This window comes from Musa acuminata, chromosome BXJ3-9 (assembly GCF_036884655.1).
Source record: "Musa acuminata AAA Group cultivar baxijiao chromosome BXJ3-9, Cavendish_Baxijiao_AAA, whole genome shotgun sequence".
Taxonomy (NCBI): domain Eukaryota; kingdom Viridiplantae; phylum Streptophyta; class Magnoliopsida; order Zingiberales; family Musaceae; genus Musa; species Musa acuminata.
Genome location: NC_088357.1, coordinates 41,996,900 through 42,017,291, shown reverse-complemented (window position 1 = coordinate 42,017,291; position 20,392 = coordinate 41,996,900). Strand labels below are relative to the sequence as shown.

The 20,392-nt window shown below is 34.4% G+C and overlaps 1 protein-coding gene and 2 long non-coding RNA genes across 6 annotated transcripts; 2 read left to right on the top strand and 1 right to left on the bottom strand.

Annotated features, from left to right (window-relative positions):
- Positions 1-4,893: 4,893 nt before the first annotated feature.
- On the top strand, positions 4,894-7,960 carry LOC135648683 (uncharacterized). 4 transcript variants are annotated; one of them, XR_010501037.1, is made up of 5 exons: positions 4,894-5,521; positions 5,952-6,049; positions 6,135-6,260; positions 7,468-7,561; positions 7,658-7,960. It is a non-coding gene; the product is annotated as an uncharacterized LOC135648683 (long non-coding RNA). The 4 variants fall into 4 exon arrangements; XR_010501036.1 differs by having other exon boundaries at positions 6,128-6,260; XR_010501035.1 differs by having other exon boundaries at positions 4,894-5,140; positions 5,387-5,521; positions 5,952-6,260; positions 7,658-7,957.
- A 680-nt stretch (positions 7,961-8,640) lies between these two features.
- LOC135649277 (uncharacterized) lies at positions 8,641-9,316 on the top strand. The gene is made up of 3 exons (XR_010501216.1): positions 8,641-8,776; positions 8,869-9,021; positions 9,098-9,316. It is a non-coding gene; the product is annotated as an uncharacterized LOC135649277 (long non-coding RNA).
- Positions 9,317-9,394: 78 nt separating this feature from the next.
- Positions 9,395-12,846, bottom strand: LOC135649276 (V-type proton ATPase subunit e1-like). Its single transcript, XM_065167487.1, has 3 exons — positions 12,588-12,846; positions 11,169-11,216; positions 9,395-9,648 (listed from the first exon to the last, which is right to left on the bottom strand). The coding sequence occupies exons 1-3, from the start codon at positions 12,683-12,685 to the stop codon at positions 9,582-9,584; spliced, it is 213 nt and encodes a 70-aa protein (XP_065023559.1). The 5' UTR covers positions 12,686-12,846; the 3' UTR covers positions 9,395-9,581.
- Positions 12,847-20,392: the final 7,546 nt, after the last annotated feature.

Below are 20,392 nucleotides of genomic sequence, written 5' to 3'. Positions count from 1 at the left end.
AGGACATGCATAAGGCAGACGATAGAAGATATATAGATACAAGATAGATATATAGATACAAGATATTGATACGTTGTCTATATTTATACATGTTAGGTTAGGACCGGGGATTTTTCTTAACAAAGCATAACAAAGCAATAAAAAATTTTCTTGTGCAGTTAGAAAAATTTTATCTATTATCATACTCTCGTAAGATGATCCTCCTATCAAGGATGTCGATCTTAGATTGGTGCAATGAAAATAGTTTATAAGCGCGAAGTTTCGTAAGTAAGTATGTTAGTTGATTAACCGTATGTACTTGAGAAACACATGGTTGATATCAGACAATTTAATCTCGCATAAAGTGGAAGTCGATGATAATATGTTTCATACGGGAGTGGAACACTGGATTGATGCATATGTATGTAGCTCTGACATTATCACAATATATTGTAGAAATAAGGTTAGAGTCGATATTAAGTTCCTTGAATAGATTTGTGATCCAATTGAGTTCTATAGCAATGGTGGCAATGACACAGTATTCAACTTCAGTTGTAGATCGTGCGATTGTCTTTTGTTTCTTAGAACTCCAACTGATTGGATTAGCCTCAAGGAAGATAACATACCCAGATGTGGATATTCTATCATCAAAGTTTTCTGTCCAATCAGCAGCGGCAAAGGCATGTAGATTAAGTGGAGAGTGTTTGCGGAGAAAGAGACTATGATTGAGGGTCTCTTTAATATATCACAGGATTTATTTGATTGCAGATCAATACGTAATAGATGGTCGATGAATAAATTATGATAATTTATTGACCGCAAATGAGATGTTTGAACGGGTGAGAGCTAAGTACTATAAAGAGCCAACTACTTATCGTTATTAAGTAGGTTCCGTAGTAGGACTTCCATCATATAATTTGAGTGATTCACTAGTAGAGAGGGGAGTTGTAACATCTTTTGTGTCATGCATGTTTGTCTTTGATAATAAATCTTGAATATACTTTGTTTGTGATAGGAAGAGACTTGAAGATGTATATGTTGCTTTCACTCCCAAAAAGTAGCTCAAGGTTGCCAGAATTTTAAGGGAAAATCGATTTGTCAATTGCTTGATGAATGCCTGGATCTCTATAGGATTATTGCCCATGACAATAATGCCATTCACATACATCAAAAGATATATTATGCCTTCATTTTGTTGTCGTAGAAATAACGAGGTATCCAACTTAGAGTTGATAAAGTCAATTGAAGTAAAAGACGAGCCAAGTTCAGTGTACCTGGGCTCTTGAAGCTTGATGAAGTCTATAAATAGTTTTTTGTAGTTTGCAAACATGCCTTGGATACTGAGGATGAATGAAATCAGGAGGTTGCTGCATAAATATGTCTTCAGTTAGAGTCACTTGTAAAAAGCCATTGTTAACATCAAATTATCATAATTTCTAGCCTTTATTGGTAGCCAAACTCAGGAGAAGTCGTATTGTTATGGGTTTAACAACGAGACTAAATGTCTCAGTGAAATCAACACCAAGTCGTTGATGAAATCCTTTGGTAACTAGACATGCATTTTATCTGACAACGGATTTATCTAGGTTCTGCTTAATTCGAAAGACCCACTTATACCCGATGATGTTTTGTGTGATGAAAGGGTACTAAATTCCATGTTGAGTTATAAATGAGGGCATCATATTCTTCACACATGGCTTTATGCTAGTGTGAAGATTTTTGGGCTTAAGTGAATATGTTGGGTTCAATGGTCTTAGGTTAGGATTCTATGATAGCATATAGGTTAAAGACTTGACGTAGTTTGAAAATACCCTCTTGAAGTGTGTTGTCATTAGATATATAGAGGATATAGGATTGTAAGGTTGTGTTGTTAGTATAGGTAGTGGAGATCACTAACACGGGTCGGGTCAAGCTGAGGTACTTCAGTGTCACTAGATGTAGAAGGAGGTAAAGACAATGGTTGTGTTTTTGAATGTATTGCCTTATCAATAAGAAAAACTTGAGAAGAATGGAGTAGACAAGGGAATGGGCAGTTGCTGAACTAGAGTAGCAGTAGAGTGTGGATCTTGAGAGAAGGAATTGGACGGTGTCATGGGAGGCTCATCCGATAAGATCAGAGGTATACTTTAGTGATGAATATTTGTCGGAGTGGTTTGCATGATAGGAGACTCATGGTTTTGGAAAGGAAATATAGACTCCACAAAAATAACGTGACGTGATATAAAGACATTTTGAGTTTGAGGGTTATAGCATCAGAAAGCGTTATGTTTAAGAGAGTATCCTATGAAGACGCAAGGCTTAGTTCTTGATGTTATCTTATGGGAGGCATAGTGACGTAACTATGGATAACATAGACAACTAAATACTTTGAGTTTATAAAGGTTTGGAGGTTTATGAAGTAGTGTTTCAAATGGGGACTAATATTATAGGATTGACGTAAGCATATGATTAATAAGGTAGGATGCAATTTGAAAGATTAATGTCCAAAAGTTTGAAGGCATAGAGGCCTAATATAGAAGTGTGAGACTAGTTTCAACTATATGCTGATATTTATGTTCGACAAAGCCAACTAATTGAGGAGTATGTGAGGGTGACTTGAGGTGTTATATACTATAAGTTGAGAAACAAGATGTCAGGGCTTGATATTCACCTACATCATTAGAGAACTATTTTGATTATAGATGAAAGTAGTTCTCGACCAACTTTCTAAAGTTGGCAAAGATTATGAAAATTTTAAATCTACGGTGAAAAGAATATAACAATATATACTTAGTGAAAAATCTATAAAAATAATAAAAAATCTGAATTTGTTAAAAGAAATAATTGCAATAGGGCCCCAAATATTGGTATAAATAATTTTAAATAGTTTAGAGCATGATATGGAGGATGTTCTAAAGGGTTGCCTATGACTTTTATTGCTAAGACATGCATCACAATGAATTATAAAGCTACTTGATTTAAAAATAAGAAGAGAGTAACAAGAAAGTAATTTCTGCTGGATAAGGGACGAAAGATGGCTAAGACGACGATACTACACATCAATTGGAGTTGTAACTGAAGAGTGAATAGTGAGTTGAGTGGAGCTAACAGGCTATTCGTAGATGTTGTCTCTATTTTGACTTTGGACCAAGGATGTCCTCGTGTTCAAATACTTAACAAGAAAAGAGTCGTGAAAGAATTCAATTGAAGTATTATTGTATTTGCATAATTGAGAAATGGAAATGAGGTTTCATTTAATATGAGGTACACATAAAACATTATCGAGTGTAAAAGTTATGATATCAGAATTAAGCAGAATTAAGCATTGTGGAACCAATATGAGTAATAGGAATTTCTTTACTATCACCAATGATGATATCTTCATTTTCGCTATAGTTATTGTAGATAAATAAGTTATGAAGATCAAAGGTGATGTAATGAGAGGCACCAAAGTCTATAATCTAATTGGGTTGACTAGTAGCCAGAGTAGTCATGACATTTGCTTGAGACCACTGTGATGGAGCAGAAAGTTTGAGTTGAGATCGATAGACTTTTGCGGAGTGTCCGACTTTATCACATAGCTAGTAAATGACTCTTTGTTGGCTTGTGAAGGCAGGACGTTAGGGCTAATGGTTATTGGAGTGACCACATTGATAGAAATATTGATGATGTGGATAATGAGGGGTTTGTTTGGGACCCACAGGGTCAAGAGACATCTTGGCCAAACTGTTGTTGACGTTCTTATTGTATTAGTTGGCTTTTCTTTTGGATTTTTGACTGACTTTAGCTGTGATGGTTAGTCCAAGTAACTTGTCCTCGCGCTTCAAATATGTCTCATAGTCAGTCAACTTATCATAGAGTTCTTTGAATGATATTGGTGAGTCACGTACCCAAACTACGATTGCTAATTCCTTATACTTGTCTTCGAGACTATCAGGGTATGAATTATGATTTCTTTATCACAAAAGGAATGACCTATCAAAGCTAAGTCATCCATGATAACTTTGATTGTATCAAAGCTAAGCTAATCAGCAATAGTATTTTCCTCTTGTTTTATTTTCATTAGATTGAATAGAAGAGTGAGCATGCGAGTACACAAATGATTTGCCAAGGTTGTTTGTAGCTTGTATCATGCTTCTGTAGTAGTCACACATGAAAATATCAATGGAACGATGAATCCAACAACTGAGGCTTGAATAGCTTGGAGGATGAAACGATCTTGACGTAACCATAGTTTGTAAGCTAGATATAGTACTGGACTAGGTTCTCCGGGGATATTAATTATTGCTGGTGGATAATTGAGAGAGTCATCAACGTAGCCTAGTAGGTCATATCCAAATAGAAGATTGGTAAATTGGGCTCGCTAAGATGCGTAGTTACTTGAAAGGGATTAGAATGACAACATTGATAGAAATAAGTTTTGTATACCGAGAAGCACTATGATTCCTTGCAGAAACAGTAATTGAAACATCAGACGTAGACGTAGATGATAAAAATATTTTGAGGATTACTCGGGACTACCCAAGGATAAGGAAGCCAATGAGACTCGAGGGGTGGCCAACCTCTAATGCAAGTGCTGAATCGTGCAGTCGAGGAAGATTGGTTTGAGTAGCTCAATTCGATATGAACTGGAGAGCCATAGTTTTCGTCTTCATGCGACCATAAGACTCTGCAATGACAGCTCCAGTGGTATTGCTCCAGAAGTCGTAACTCCAGTCGTGGCACAGATCCATCCTCCCGATTGGTGGCATGACCGTGAGCGCCTGTTTTAGGAAAGCCGTTACACTTTTTCGTCGGGACTTCAAAGGCTTAAATGGGAGCTCCGCGTTCTCACCACCCGAAACAATTGGAGTAGTAACGGAGAGAGAGGTGGAGAGGCCGAAGCGACTCCTCGTAGTCATCTTCGCCCTTGTCTCTTCCGCCTCTCTCTCTCTCTCTCTCTCTCTCTCTCTCTCTCTCGATTTCTTCCGTTGGTGGATTTAGATGTAAATATGTTGAATCTTTGGGCGTGGTGAGAAACTTCATTGGTTTCCCGGCCGACAACGAAAGAGAAGGCTGACCGGCTTCTAGGGTTTCTTGGTTATTTTCTTGGATTATCTTGGGTGAAAAGCATGAGGACGAGGCCTCGAGATGACGACAATGCATCCAGTTCGATGTGGCCTAAGCAATCTAAAGGCCCATCGTGAGCTCCCTGATCATGTTTCACTATCCCTTACCGTTTTCTTGAAGTTCACCCTTTTCTGTTTATCTCCACACGTTCTCTTCTTCTATGCTTCTCAATGGAATCTTTCGTTGTTTTGTGTACTGCAGATGATCGCTCGCTATGACATGCTATAGATCGTGTTCTTGCTGTTCTATAATTCCATGTATTAGTACTTCGATTTGGGGGCATAATTTCATCTTTATTGTTTTCTTTATTGAGTTGAAGGTCCAGTCATAGTGATTCTAAGCCAGGAAGGGGTGATGCCAGAGAGTTCCTGGCTGTAGTCAAAAGGACACTTCACAATGAAGCACATACACATGATCAATTCGTTGATATCATGAAGAGTTTAGAGAATTCAAGGTCTGGTTACATTTATCTTGGTTTACTACTGCTTGAGAATTTGCATTTATGCTTTATATGTTCGTCGTGAGAATGTTTGGGTTGAGGTGTATTGTTTCTCTATGCCCTATAGTATCACTCCAATTGAGGCTAGCAGAAGGGTAGAGAACTACTTAAAGTGCATCCTGACTTGGTTGTGCAGTTCCGCGATTTGTTGCCAAAACATGGTGATCTTGCCCTCACCAAAATGATGCCAGCACGCCAACTTTGTCTGAATTATATCAAAGGAATAATGGCAATTATTATACCTTAAAATTGATCTCTCTTATGTTGGTGTGCCTGTGTGCACGCATGTCTGTGTGCATGCATGTGGATATTAGCTATTTACTTATTCTGTTGGCATTAATAGTTTCTAGTATAATGTGCTTAACTTTTCTTTTCTTTCCTGCAGAATCGTTTTTCAGATGAACCTGACAAGTACTGTTCGATTTGGACATCCTGATAATCCATAGGACTAATTGCATGTTCATTGATGACGTTTAGCAAGAGGTTTTAGGTGTTCTTTTTTTTTTTTTGTATAAGCTTGATTGTGCGAGTATTTATTTTTGGATAGATCTTGACTTGAAGTTTCCAGCTGTCCATATTACTTGCCACCATGATGATTTGCTTGAAGTGTTAAAGTCTCTCTTACCTGCTGGACATGGAGCAGAGTCTATTCATCAGACATCGTCTTGTAGATCTTTAGGGTACCAGAACGAAGGTAAATAAGCATGCTCCAGCTCGAAGATAAATTTGGCAACTTTTCTCATCTATTATTTAATGTATTGGAATCGGGACAAGGCAATGTAAATAGCACAAATTGGTATCTGGTCCCTATACAAATTATTTTCAGTTAAGAACAATAGGTGGCCTCATCACGTATCTGATAGTAAAAGTAAACTGTCTTTACAAGGTTTTAAGCAATTCTATCAGGTTCAAGTACAATCTGTACATAGTGTCACTAATTCCATTTTCTAGAGGTTATGTTTAATTTGGTTGCTGCTGGTGATATTGGTCTGCCTGAGTAGACCAGGACAGGCAGAGGAATCATCTTGAGAATGAAAGTGGGAAATAGGGATTGTAGAAGCAGGGAAAAATTTGTCACAGATTTGTCAACACTATCATTACGAGCCACATGAATATATGGAAGGTATCAAGAATTTTAAATGCATGAAAGGAGATAAATCTAGGCAGGGACAGATAAAGTATATGGCCCATAGTGTAACATTAACTTTCTTGCATCCCTTGGCATAGTTTATATTTTATAATGCTTCTTGGAAACACAAACTAATCTTCAACACAATAGCCAAAATACTTGTTAACCTTTCTAGTTAATCCTTCTGCCTAAGTTGGCATTTTGATCACAGATTGGGCTAGTGGCATTTTTCAAAAGCTTAAATATCATCCTTTCCTTGATCTATCATTTCCCTATTTTACACAAATTCTGAACAGGTTCGACTCACTAAATCTTTGTCCATATAAACCACAGAAATTGAGTCATAAGTGGGCCATGTCTTTATTTTTATATTTTGAAGTAGTTGATGGACCCTTTAAGTCACTATATTATAATACTGGTCTTGCTTTAGTATTATCCTTGATAGAACTGAATGATGTCTAAATGTTGGTGCTATAAGCTTTCATGCCGTTGTGTTATGATTATATTGATGCAGCTGTCTTACAGTAAGAGCTATATGTTTGACATGAGTTATTATCCATTTAATTTTAGCATGCTGTTCTGTTTATTATTCTACTTAGTGCCCTGTAAATTGAAGGCCATAGAACCCAAGTATCTAGAGGAGAAAGACATGGATATGAAGCTAGAAAGAGGCCAATAAATGAAATTATCTTATAGTAATCATGACACCGGAATTGAAGCACTGTGTATTCTTTATTCGCTAGAGATTCTTACAAAGACAGTTTGTTTGCAGACAATGAAGAATGAAATCCTAGCAAAGCAGATTTAGAGCTTGATCTTTCTAATTGTCAGCAGTGTACCCTTGTTCCTGCTTCCTGCCTGAGAATGTATCCTTCTGATGTTCCATTTTTAGCTTCCTATGCATAGTGATTATAATTCTGTTTACCAATCTCTAGCTGATTTTTGTGTTTGCTTCATGGCAGTATCAAATGCCTCCTGCAAGCAACAGACTTGAGCTGGATGCATCGGTACTGAATAATGTTGTGGTATCCAAAACTTCTGGATGTAAGGATTCTTCTAAGGACAGGAAAAGAAACAAGTATGAAAAAATGGTACTAAAATGAGAAGATGATAAGTATTGATTCCATATCAATTATTTACCATCTCCAGCTTGCAGTTTGTTCAAGGGTTAAAAACAGTTATCTTGATTGCAACCCTTTTTTAGATTTAAAAGGTAGCTTCAGGCTGGCAGGCAGGCTTATCTTGATTAAACTTTAGTTGTTATTTCACCATTTCCTTGGAAGAGCAGTTTATTTAGTCTGCTTCCTGTTGGGAAAAAGATACGACAAAGAAGAGGATAAAAAATACTATGGAAACAAATAACAAACACAAGATCAAGAATACTTTAAGAAAGATATTTAGGCTTGAAACGTGTATAAACACTTTCCTAAAAATGATATTTGCACCGTCTTCTCAATAAGATAGCAGATTGCTATGGGTTTGATGCAAATAGTTTTGGTGGATATGACAAGCCTTTAGAAGATCTGTATTGAGCAAACAATAAAGAATCTTCAGAGAGGAATTAGAGAATGTTTAACTCAATCACTTGGAGAGTAAAGAAGAAGAGCATGAAAGAATTGTATATGTAATTTACCCTCAAATACCTATTTATAGATATTTTCTCAAAAGACATAAAATTAACTATTTTCTCAAAAGACATAATCTTTGAAAATTAATTATTTTCTCAAAAGACATCATCTTTGAAAAATAACTACCACAAAATAAAAGAAAACACATTTTCAAATAAATCTTTTGAAAAAAAATTCTTTTTTTCTTTTTAATTTGAACAATTTATAACACTTCCTTATGTGTATAGCATATGTCAGTTGATCTCCTATTCAAACCCCCACTTCGCAGTGTATTTCTCCGTTCTCTGGAAACTGATAAGATGTATCAGTTAAATCCTTTCTTTTTATTACCTTTTCCCAGGTTTGAGTCAGATATGCTATTAGAGATTATTAGTGCAACTACTGGGGTTGAAGGATTTGCTAGCAAAGCCCGAGGATGACAAAGATGAACTAGAAATCAATTTCCAATCGAAGGTCACTTTCCTTGTTAGTGTACTTGGTATTTCTGGACCAGAACTTGTTTTAATGACTGGTTTGTGTGACAACTCTACACTTGCAATGTACAGAATGGATACATGGAAACTATAGGCTGGACGTTGTGGATCAGCTACAGGAGAACCCCGGTGTGGTATTGCGTCGCATATTAATTCCTTTGAAGCAGAAGCACAAAGAGTGGGTGATATGTATGAAGACGGTGCAGAAGTGCTCGACTGCAAAAGGTGACTTTGTTATGAAAGGTACCATTTATTTCTTCGTGGACTTTGTCTTTTCTTACATTACTTTTACTCTGAGCAGATTACATATGCAGTAAGGTTAGAAGGAACAAATGGAAACATCTACAGGTAACTGGCCTTTTACTGAAGTCTACTAATTGTCTTGTTCAACATCTGCTTAGCTTTTGTAATCTGGTTTTGGTAAATCCTCCTGTTTCTGGTAGTCTTTTTAACTTCTGCTGACGAGAGAAGTCAGGTCATTCAAATAATACTTCCATCTAGCCACAAATTTTTAAGTAAACTCATTCTTCTCAAACATCAAACTCCGAGGACATTGACGACCAAATAAAAAACACACAAAGTAACCAGAGGCGTCAAGTCAGTGTGAAGTGAATTAAGCATAAGAAGCACATTATTGTTATACAAGAAGATACATCTCAAGTTTTCCTTAACTAGGTTCAGAGATTAAAGAAGTAAAATCTTACAAAAAGATGCTGAGTTGCATTGAAGAATGGGACACATTTCAAGTCGTAGCAAATGACTTGAATCATTGTTTTGTGAGCATGTCACTCCCCTTCACTGAGGATTGGAACAATCAGAGGTTTTAGCTGCGCAAGATAGACAATTGCCCACCTGACAGGAAAGAAACTGGTAAATATATATAGCACCAACAGATACATTATTTGCAATTGCACCGTGGAAAAGTAATTGATTAGCACTAGAACAACTTGGGCAAACTAAACTGCCATTAGCTTCTGTGAAAGATATAATGGACACTCTAGTAAAGCCTCAAAAGCCTCCAACAAATGATGAATTGCTCAAAAGAAGGGAAATGTGAATACATTAAACGACAGACCATAAAATAGCTACAACTTACAACTATGATATGACAGTATAAAATATCAACCAACTAGAACGGAGGTGTGATGAAAACCAAGGACAAAACTATAAAGATGAGAAACTTTTGCCTAGATTCCTCCCCTGCAAAGGAAGATGCCCAAAAATTATGAAGATGAGAATCTTTTGCCTAGATTCCCTAAGATTGTCATAAGTACATCTCCCACCTAATATTAATAGTCATCTATATCACAAAATTTGGTTCTTGAATACAAATTATTCCAAGACATGATTCAACAGAATCTTCTATGCATATGCCAAAAGTCCCAAAAGTTTAATCCAGTTTCACCTCAACTTTTAGAAATTATATAGCAACTTTGGCAGAACACAAAGAAGCATAAGGCATTAAGAATAAGGCATAATTACGCAAAACCCAAAGAAGCATGGGGCATTAAAAACAAGGCAAAATATTTCCAGCGTTTTAGTTATGTAGTAGACCGCGTCTTAAATCCAAATGAAAAGAAAAATAATTAAGCTATCCAAAGATTTTGTAGTTATAAAATGATTCTTAAATAATAAAGTGAGATATTCTGAAATTTTTTGGGTGCAGATATCTTTTACCCTATTACAGAAAGACATGGTGTAATTTTATCACATGTATATAACAATTGTCCAGAGATGAACTAAAGGGCAAAAGTTGTCTGCAAAGCAAGTTCTTATTGCCAAATGCATCCCTGCAATTTAGACCAATATGGCCAGGATAAACTAGCAATTGTCCCAATAGGCAATCATATGCTTATAACATCCAATAAATGACCTTCTAACTAATTCCTTGAGCAGACATATTCTATTTGCTCACAAGACTCGAGAATGAGACATGTTCTGTGAGTGACCTATACTTCCATAAGAAGAAAAGGAAAAATGAACAGAAAGAACCTCTAAGATAGTAGAAATTCAAACTTATTCTTAGATAGTCAGTTTTGTAACAGAACATGTTTGATTTGGCCATATTTGACAACAGGTTTATTTGCAGGAAATATACACCTTTAAACTCATCAGGCACATCTTGTATCTTTTTTTTTGTGCATATTTGTAGAGTTCATCGATCTTTTTATTAGTCAAAAATACAAGGCTTGATAATGTCTTAGATACAACCAAAGCTTGGCAGACTAGGATATATTATAAAATCGTTAGCAGATATGCATACCTAGTCTTAGATAACATGAAAGTGAAATAACATGAGAATTGCCAAATATCATCATGCATATAATAGAATGATGCACCAGATAAAAGTAATGATAAATGTGGGAACTCACATCATCCAACAGCAAACTGTTGCTGTAATGATCAATGTTAAATGAAACCTGCACAACAAAATTGTCTGAATCATTTCACATTTTCACTAACCCAAATAATAAATAATAGTAATCATAATAAATGTTTAGCATGAAGCTGAGTATTAACAAATGCAAATATAGAAAAGAAATGAAAGAGAAAAACATCAGCTGTCATGCTTGAATTGCCCTAAATTCCCTAATCATATGTCGGTCATAATCCACCATCCAGGACTAGCAGTCACCAAGTATTTAATTCCAGACCTTAGGCTTTTAACAAGTGAATATATGATAAGCAGAATTGAATTTTAAGGCCCTAATGTGAGAATGAGCTCCTATTACCAAAGAAAAAAGTGATAAATAGCAGACTTGAACTCATTTTAACTTTCTTATGAGTGCAATTTAGGATTATTAGATCTAGACTGAGTTGCAGATACTTATTGTTGGTGATATTAGTAGCTTAATCTCAGAACATGCAAGTGATTTATTTTCTTTATCTGAGGCCTCAAATTTCTGTTCTAGACTAAAGCTTGCTTACATGACCTGTAAGCTCCCAAAAAACACTTGTCAACTTGATAATTGACCTGAAACAAGTAGTCCAAATTTCTGATTATGATCTTAGGCTTAGATGTGCAGTCAGCTACTCCCTGTAATGAAGATGATTTGGCACAAAGAAAGATATGAAACTAATCAAATAAATACGCAAAGAGTTAAGAGTAAAGATTAGCATAATGGTAAACATCATAATTAATTTTCTAGAAATACCAAGGAATGGTTGAATGATTCAACTTTAGTTATAATTGATGCAGACACTTGATCAAATCCTCTAAAGCAAGTAAACATGAAAACCATTGGTAAAAGAGAAAACAAAAGCAAAAATAATAAACAATTTGAACAATATTCACACCATTCCAAGAGAAAGATATGACTTTGCCCAAAGAAACTAAACCAGAGACCAAGCAGATCAAACTTGCACCATTCCAAGAGAAAGATATGATTTTGCCCAAAGAAACTAAACCAGAGACCAAGCATATCAAACATGCACCATTCCAAGAGAAAGATAAGATTTTGCCGAAAGAAACTAAACCAGAGACCAAGCAGATCAAACTTGCACCATTCCAAGAGAAAGATGTGATTTTGCCCAAAGAAACTAAACCAGAGACCAAGCAGATCAAACTTGCAAAGCAATAACATGCCCGATGTCACCATATCAAGCAAAAGGATCCGAAATCGAACCAAGTCTAATTGTCCCAACCGAGGGTTATAAGGGACCCGATTCGCATCGCTTAAAGGCAAAGTTGAACGGGACAGATGGATAGTTTCAGCTGATTGCGGTGCCAAACGCTCATCGAATCACAATACATAGAGGAAGAAGAGGTGGGAGCGGAAGCAACGACGTACAGATTGGTGGAGGGGCCGCGGCTGCAGCAGAGGAGGACGAGGACAGAGGCGACAACGCCCGCCACGAAGAATACAATGGTCGTCATCATGAACCCCATGGGAAGACCCTTCTTCTTCTTCTTCTTCTTCTTCGATCTCCTCCTCCTCTTCCTCTCTCTCTCTCTCTCTCTCGTCCGCTCTCCGATTGGGATCGATCGGGGGCTTCGGTGAGTCACCTCTCGCCAAGTCTTGATCGGCAGGACTCTAAGGGGAACGGGCGTGGAGAGAAGGTTACAGAGGAAGCGGGTCCTCGATCCGTGGCCGCTAATTTATCGGATTCGGGTTTCGATGTTATTGACACCACTCCCGATAACTGAATCCATTAACTGCACTTTTTTCTCGAAAAAAAATCCGATAATTGAACTATCTATATTGATATTTTCAATTTATTATCACTAAGTTGTTAAGATAATTTCCTTAAAAAAGTCTCTCTTTTTTTGGGGCTTTTTTTTTGGAAGATACTCTTGTTTTTATTTTTTTTATAAATAATGCTATTTATTTTCTATAATTTTATAAATGTCTCATGTTGTAACTCGCTTATCAATTATATCTTATCATGGCAACCTTCACCTTGCTGCTTATGCGTGAGACCCCATTGGTTCTACATGGTCACCTCCATTAGCTATGAACTAGGCAAGGGGTTTGCGATAAGTTTCTTCTTCTTCTTGGGCTCTACTATCACTCGTGTTCAACATCGAGTGCTCAGGCATTGATATTTGTTTGCACACTCTACTTCTATCCAGTCTTTGCCCCTCGTCATCACTCAATCAGAAAAGTAAAATAACTTGGGAAGGAGGCATAGGTGACACCTAATGCAATAGGTCATACGAGGGAGGAATGAGGGGAAGCCCTATCATGGCTGTCCCCTTCCCCTCCTCCGAAGTCAATAATCGTGATGCATGGAGGACTCTCTAGAACGTTGTCCGATGTCACTCAACATCGTCCGCTCATCGTCGCTCATAATTACAAAAAAAAAAAAAGAGGAAGATGATGATGATATTTATATATATTTGTAGAGGGATATCTTAGGAATATTAAAAAAAATTAAAATGATATTATAAATAGCAAAAGAAATGTCAATAGAAATCTTCTTACGTAATCATAATTTTTCTTGGTTTACGAGCTCCCCATTTTCGTATTTTTTTCCTATTTTTATTTTTACTCTTTCCCTCACATTAATTCCATGGGTGTGAGATATGAGCCTCTTATATATATAAGAGTCAAAATCAAACCTTAATTTCTTGATCAATTAAATATGTTAATATGCCTTCTTCTTACACTATTTAATGTCTAAAATAGCCAGATTTTTTCTTTTGCACTTATCATATCTTCCCTCCCTAATTGTAGATGCAAAATACATTTAGTTACATGGATTAGTTGATTACCACATTAGTGATGAAACAAGAGAGGTGGCAATGAAGTGAAATCTCTACGAATTTAAAAAGATGAATCAGATTATAATGCTAAGAAGATAAGTTTCAGGTTTGAATTCGTTTAATGCAATGAAAAAAAACAGCATTAACAGGTACTATTTACCAAGATCCAAGTTTTCTAACTCCTCCATGGTACATCCAGCATACTTGGTAAGAACCTGATGTCTTTCTCAAATTTCTGTTGTTTTTTCAGGGACATATTTTTGGTATCTATAGCATTTAAAGAAGAATAAATATTTTTTCATGACATGGAATTGTTCAACGCAGTGACATGCTGGCATGACTAAAACTTCAATACCTTTCAAATTCTACAATGGACATGACTAGCATGAACATCCAGCAGCAACAAATACACATTATAACATTAATGGAGGAAGCAACCGTAAGAATAGAAAACATTGTTACGTAGAAAATATTTAATATCAAAATTAAAATTTAATAATAAAAAATCAGATTTATGATATGCATCTGTAGCAGCACCATCCTCATATTCGAAAAATCACAATAATATTGATTAAAAAAAAATTAGATTCATCTTCTCCACTTTTTCTATCTTTTACATGACCTACTAGGAAAATATGATAAAGAAGAAGATGAAAATACTTTAGAAACAAATAACAAACACAAGATCAAGAATATTATATGAAATATATTTAGGCTTAAAATATGTATAAATATTTTCTTAAAAATAATATTTGTATCCGCTTTTCAATAAGATTGCTATGGGTTTGATGCAAATAGTTTTAGTGGATATGACAAGCCTTTAGAAGATCTATATTAAGCAAATAATAAAGAATCTTAAAAAAAATTAGAAAATATCTAATTCAATCACTTTGAGAGTAAAGAAAAAGAGTATAAAAGAGATGTCATCATAATTTACTCTCAAATACCTATTTATAGATGTTTTTCATAAAAGACATAATTTTTTAAAAATAATTACCAAAATAACTACAAAGGAAACTACCTTTTCAAATAAATCTTTTGAAAATTTTTTTTATTTGAATAATTTATAACAATCCACCACTTGTTCAAATTTAAAATTTTCTCCAAATGATTAAATAGTATTTATGAATAAAGTAATATATCTTTCGATTTGAATTTATGAACAAAGTGAAATCGAAATCCCAAATAGCATAAAAGCTTTGAATTTGTTATTCCTAATGACAACACTAGTGATACCACACACATAAATACAACATCCTTGTATTCCTCATAAAATCTCACTCAACCTTAATATAGCCTTGAGCTCATCTAAGTTTCTGAACTTTTATTGAGAAACTCCAACTCTCAATCGAAGCGGCACAACTTCTAAGTTCATATATGTGAAGTTCTTATAGTATCTTTGTCACTCTTTGAGATACTTATCCTAACTTGACTGAATTTCATTAAGAGTATAATTAACTCAACCCTCATTCGGTGACAACAAGCACTTTAACATCTTTAGATGCGGCTCGTAAAATATTTCAAAGTTCTAAATCACTCCACTTGTTAATGACTTGTTTTTACCCTTTGAACTCTTCATTACTCATTTCATAATGTTGAGTAGGGTTGCTATCATTGGTGGATCTTTTATTCAAGGAGTTTTAGCCCCATCCATTTTAATATTGATCTTACAACTTTTCTTGTAAGAGGTTTGGTGAATGGATCAGCTAAATTCTCACTTATTTTCACAAATGTGAGTGAAATAATCTCACTCTCAATTTAATCTCCTCACTTAATGATGCTAAGACTTATATGTCTTGACTTTTCATTATATATTTCACTATACACATGAGCTAAAGTGGCTTGACTATCACAAAATATAGAAATTGAATTTACACTCTTAGAAGTCAATGGAATTTCTAATAGAAAGTCCCTCAACCATTCAGCCTCCTTTCCTGTATCTACTAGAGCAATAAATTCTGATTCCATAGTTGAGTGAGTTATATACATTTGCTTCTTGCTCTTCCAAGAAATAGCATCACCTCCCAAGGTGAACACCCAACTAGTAGTAGATTTGTTATCTCTAAAACTCGATATCCAACTTGTGTCAGTATATCCTTCTAAAATAGCAAGAAATTTTGAGTATTGTATGCCACAATCTTTGGTTCGTTTAAGGTACCCAAGAACTCTTTCAATAGCCTTCCAATGCTTTATATTTGGATTGCTAGTAAATCTACTCAATTTACTAACTACAAATGCTATATCAGGCCTTGTGCACTGCGTTGCAGACATAAGACTTCCTATAGCACTTGAATATTCTAATTGAGCCACTATTCTTCCAATATTCTTGACTAATTTGATACTTGGGTCAAACTGGATATTTGCTTCTTTGATTTTTAAATGACTGAATTTCTCTAGTACTTTCTCTATGTAATGAGTTTGACTCAAAACATATCCCCCACTATTTCTTTTTACCTTAATACCTAGTATAGTATCAACTTGTCCAAGATCTTTCATTTTAAATGTTGAAGATAGAAACCTCTTTGTTTCTACAATACCTTTCATGTTGTTGCTCACTATTATCATATCATCAACATAAAAGCAACTATCACCATATAGTCATCACAAGTTTTGAGATAAACACATTTATCTGTAATATTATGAACAAATCCATTAGAAAGAATTATTGCATCAAATTTCTCATGCCACTACTTTGGAGTTTGTTTTAAACCACTTAATAAGTTTACACACTTTATGTTTATTTTCCGGTAGAACAAAATTTTCGGGTTGTTTCATATATACCTCCTCATCGAGGTCTCCATTTAGAAATATCGTTTTGACATCCATTTGATGAACATAAAGATAAAAAATTGATGCTAAAGCAAAAATAATTCTAATATATGTGATCCTAGCCACAAGAGCATATGTGTCAAAATAATCTATTCCTTCTTTTTGTCGAAATCCTTTAGCAATAAACCTTGCTTTCAACATTTGGAGAGTACCATATATATAATACTTCCTACAAAATACCCATCTATAACTAATAGGTTTAGAGGCAAAAGGTAAATCGACAAGTTCCCAAGTGTGGTTTGACATAATAGAATCCATCTCATCATTAATAACATCTTTCCAAAAAGCAGTATCACGAGAGGCCATAGCTTCTTTAAACATTTTAAGATCATCTTCTACTTGTAAAACAAGAAGAATTATTTTTAAGACTCTCTCATTAGTTCCTTCTACAAGGTAAAAAGAAATACTTTGAGAATCAATCTCATCCGATCTTAATGTTTTTACTTTTCGTACACGAGTGCTTCTCCTTAATTCATGAGATTGCTCTCCAACCTCTTGTGAACTTGATTGATGTCCAATCAAAAGAATATTAAGTTGCTCACCAACCTTTTGAGATGTCTCCATTGGTGACTCTTCACTAGTTGGAGGATGAACATTATTTCTTGAAGTCATTAAATGTTCAAAGAACTCCACATCTCGAGATTCTATTATGATACTAGACTTCAAATTAAGAAGTCTATATGCTTTGCTATTTGAGGCATAGCCTACTAATGTACATTTGATTCCTCTAGGTCCCAACTTTGTCCTTTGAGGATCATTATTCTTACAATATGCACAACACCCCCACACTTTAAAATAACCAATGTTAGGTTGTCTTTCTTTCCATAACTCATATGGAGAGATCTTATTCTTTTTAAAGAAAATTCTATTTAAAATATGACATGTAGCCAGTAAAGTTTCTCTCCATAAATTATAAGATAATTTAGCATGCAATAAAATAGCATTAATCATCTCTAAATAAGTTCTATTTTTTTTTTCTACTAATCCATTTTGCTTAGGTGTTTTAGGTGCTGAACATTCATGAATTATGCCATGTTGTTCACAAAATAAGTTAAATTCATTAGGAAAGTATTCTCCTCCTCTATTACTTCTTAAAACTTTAATTTTCTTCCCTAATTGATTTTTAACTTCTGCTTTATATGCCTTAAAAGCATTAAAATCATCATTTTTATATTTCAATAAGTACATATATGAATCTAGACATATCATCTATAAAAGATGAAATATCTATTGCCTCCTCTTGTTAATAAGTCTAACAAATTAATATATCTTTTAATATTTTTTAAGGATTTTTTCATCATCTTTGATTTAACATAAATTTCATATTTATTAAGATCATCAAATTAATAATTTATTAAGCCACACTTAACCATTCTTCTAATGATGCTAGTTCCAATATATGCTAATCTATCATACCATAATGAATAAGAATCAACAATATAAATAGAAGCAACATCTTTATTAAATTTAGAATCATTATCAACAATAGATAATTTGACCATTCCCTCAGCAGAATAGCCTTTTCCAACAAAAAGTCCATTATGAGATATAATTAACTTCCTGGATTCAAATACAGATTTAATTCTAGGTTTGCCAAGGAGATTTCCACTCACTAAATTTCTACTCATATATGGTACATGAAGAACATTAGTAAGAGTGACTTTCTTTCTCGAAGCGAAAGTGAGTTCCATATTTCCCTTGCCAATCACCTTAGAACGAACTTCATTTCCCATTTGAATCTTTTGCCCTTTTGTGACTTCTTTGTAAGTCTTGAAGAATGTCTTATCATAGTAAACATGGACGGTAGTACAAGTATCATACCACCAACCAGAAACCTTGCTAAATATGGCATTCACTTCGCTCACCATAGTGATTATATTATCATCTCTGGAGTTGACTTCGGGTTTCTGACCTTTTTTAAATCTGCAATCCCTAGCAAAATGACTAGGTTTTCTACAAACAAAACAACCTCCACTCTTTGGCTTTTTAAATTTTATTTGATTCCTTTTGGGGCCAAATGATTCTCCTTGTTTTGCTTGCCGAATTCTTAAGCTGATTCATAACATTTGCTTTTATATTACCAAAAGAGTTCTTACTCTTGTCTCTCATCATCGATTCCTCCTCGATTCGAATGTGTTTTTGAATTTGCTCTAAAGTGATATCCTTGGAGTCATACAAAATCTTCTTCCTATACCTTTTCCAAGATGAAGGCAACTTGGCTATTATAGCCCCTACTTGAAAAGGTTCAGGAAGTTTGATTTTTTCAACCTTCAATTTATTAACAATGACCTGCAGCTCATGCATTTGTGCCAAGATTGGCTTATCATCCACAAACTTATAATCAAAATATTTAGAAATTAAAATTTTCTTTGCACCTTCTTCCTTGGTATGATACTTGAATTCCAAAGCACTCTAAATTGCTTTTGCATATGGTTCCGCTATATAAAGATCATAAAACCGATTCGAAAGAGCATTGAGAATGTGTCCTTTATACATGACTTCATCTTCATTTCTCTTCTTTTGTTCGGCCTTGACTTTATCGGTGTCACCATCGGTTGGATCAAGAATTGGTTAAAGATTTGGATCAAGCACATAGAAGATCTTCAAAGCAGTCAATATGAACTTCATCTTGTCTTGCCAATGGGTAAAATTTGTTCCATCAAAACGATCCAAACGAACAAAATCTTAATTCAAAATTTTGATAGTATTTATGGCCTCTATGGTGAATTTGTATAAACTCATAAAATATCGTTTTTAGATTGTTAGAAAAATACGACAAAGAAGATGATGAAAATACTTTGGAAACAAATAACAAACATAAGATCAAGAATACTATAAGAAATATATTTAGGCTTGAAATGTGTATAAATACTTTCCTAAAAACGATATTTGTACCCTTTTCTCGATAAGATTGCTATGGGTTTGATGCAAATAGTTTTAATAGATATGACAAGCCTTTAGAAGATCTGTATTGAGCAAACAATAAAGAATCTTAAAAAAAGATGCCATCATAATTTACTCTCAAATACCTATTTATAGATATTTTTCACAAAAGACATAATTTTTTAAAAATAACTACCAAAATAACTACAAACGAAACCATATTTTCAAATAAATATTTTGAATTTTTTTTAATTTGTACAATTTATAACATAACTGGTCGATAAATTAGAGATAAGGAAAAATAAAAGAAGATCTATAATCTCTTAATGATTGGTTGATTAGAAGAAAGTGAGAAAAGATATGTAATCTCTCAATAATGTTACATATTCACGTGTTTAGTCCTTAAAATGTCTTATTTATTTATAGACGAGAGCAAAGAGTCTAGAATAGATAATTAGAAGAATCATTCTCATTAAGTTTATCTCTTAATAAATCCTATCATAATTGGATTTTCTTTTTATTGATTGACAATCATTATCAGAATCTCTATAATATATCTTACCTAATTAGATAGAAGCAATACAATCTAATAGAAAAGAGATACATATGCTAATAAAACAAGAATCACACAAAAAACAACTTATTTATGCTTAGATTGATGTTAATTTTCTTTTAAGA

Excerpts from the sequence above, each read along its gene's own strand:
- LOC135649276 (XM_065167487.1), bottom strand. The coding sequence starts at position 12,685 with ATGGGGTTCATGATGACGACCATTGTATTCTTCGTGGCGGGCGTTGTC. Across the intron at positions 11,217-12,587 it reads CGCGGCCCCTCCACCAATCT|GTTTCATTTAACATTGATCA; the intron begins GTACGTCGTTGC and ends TTTGTTGTGCAG. Across the intron at positions 9,649-11,168 it reads ACAGTTTGCTGTTGGATGAT|GTGGGCAATTGTCTATCTTG; the intron begins GTGAGTTCCCAC and ends CTTTCCTGTCAG.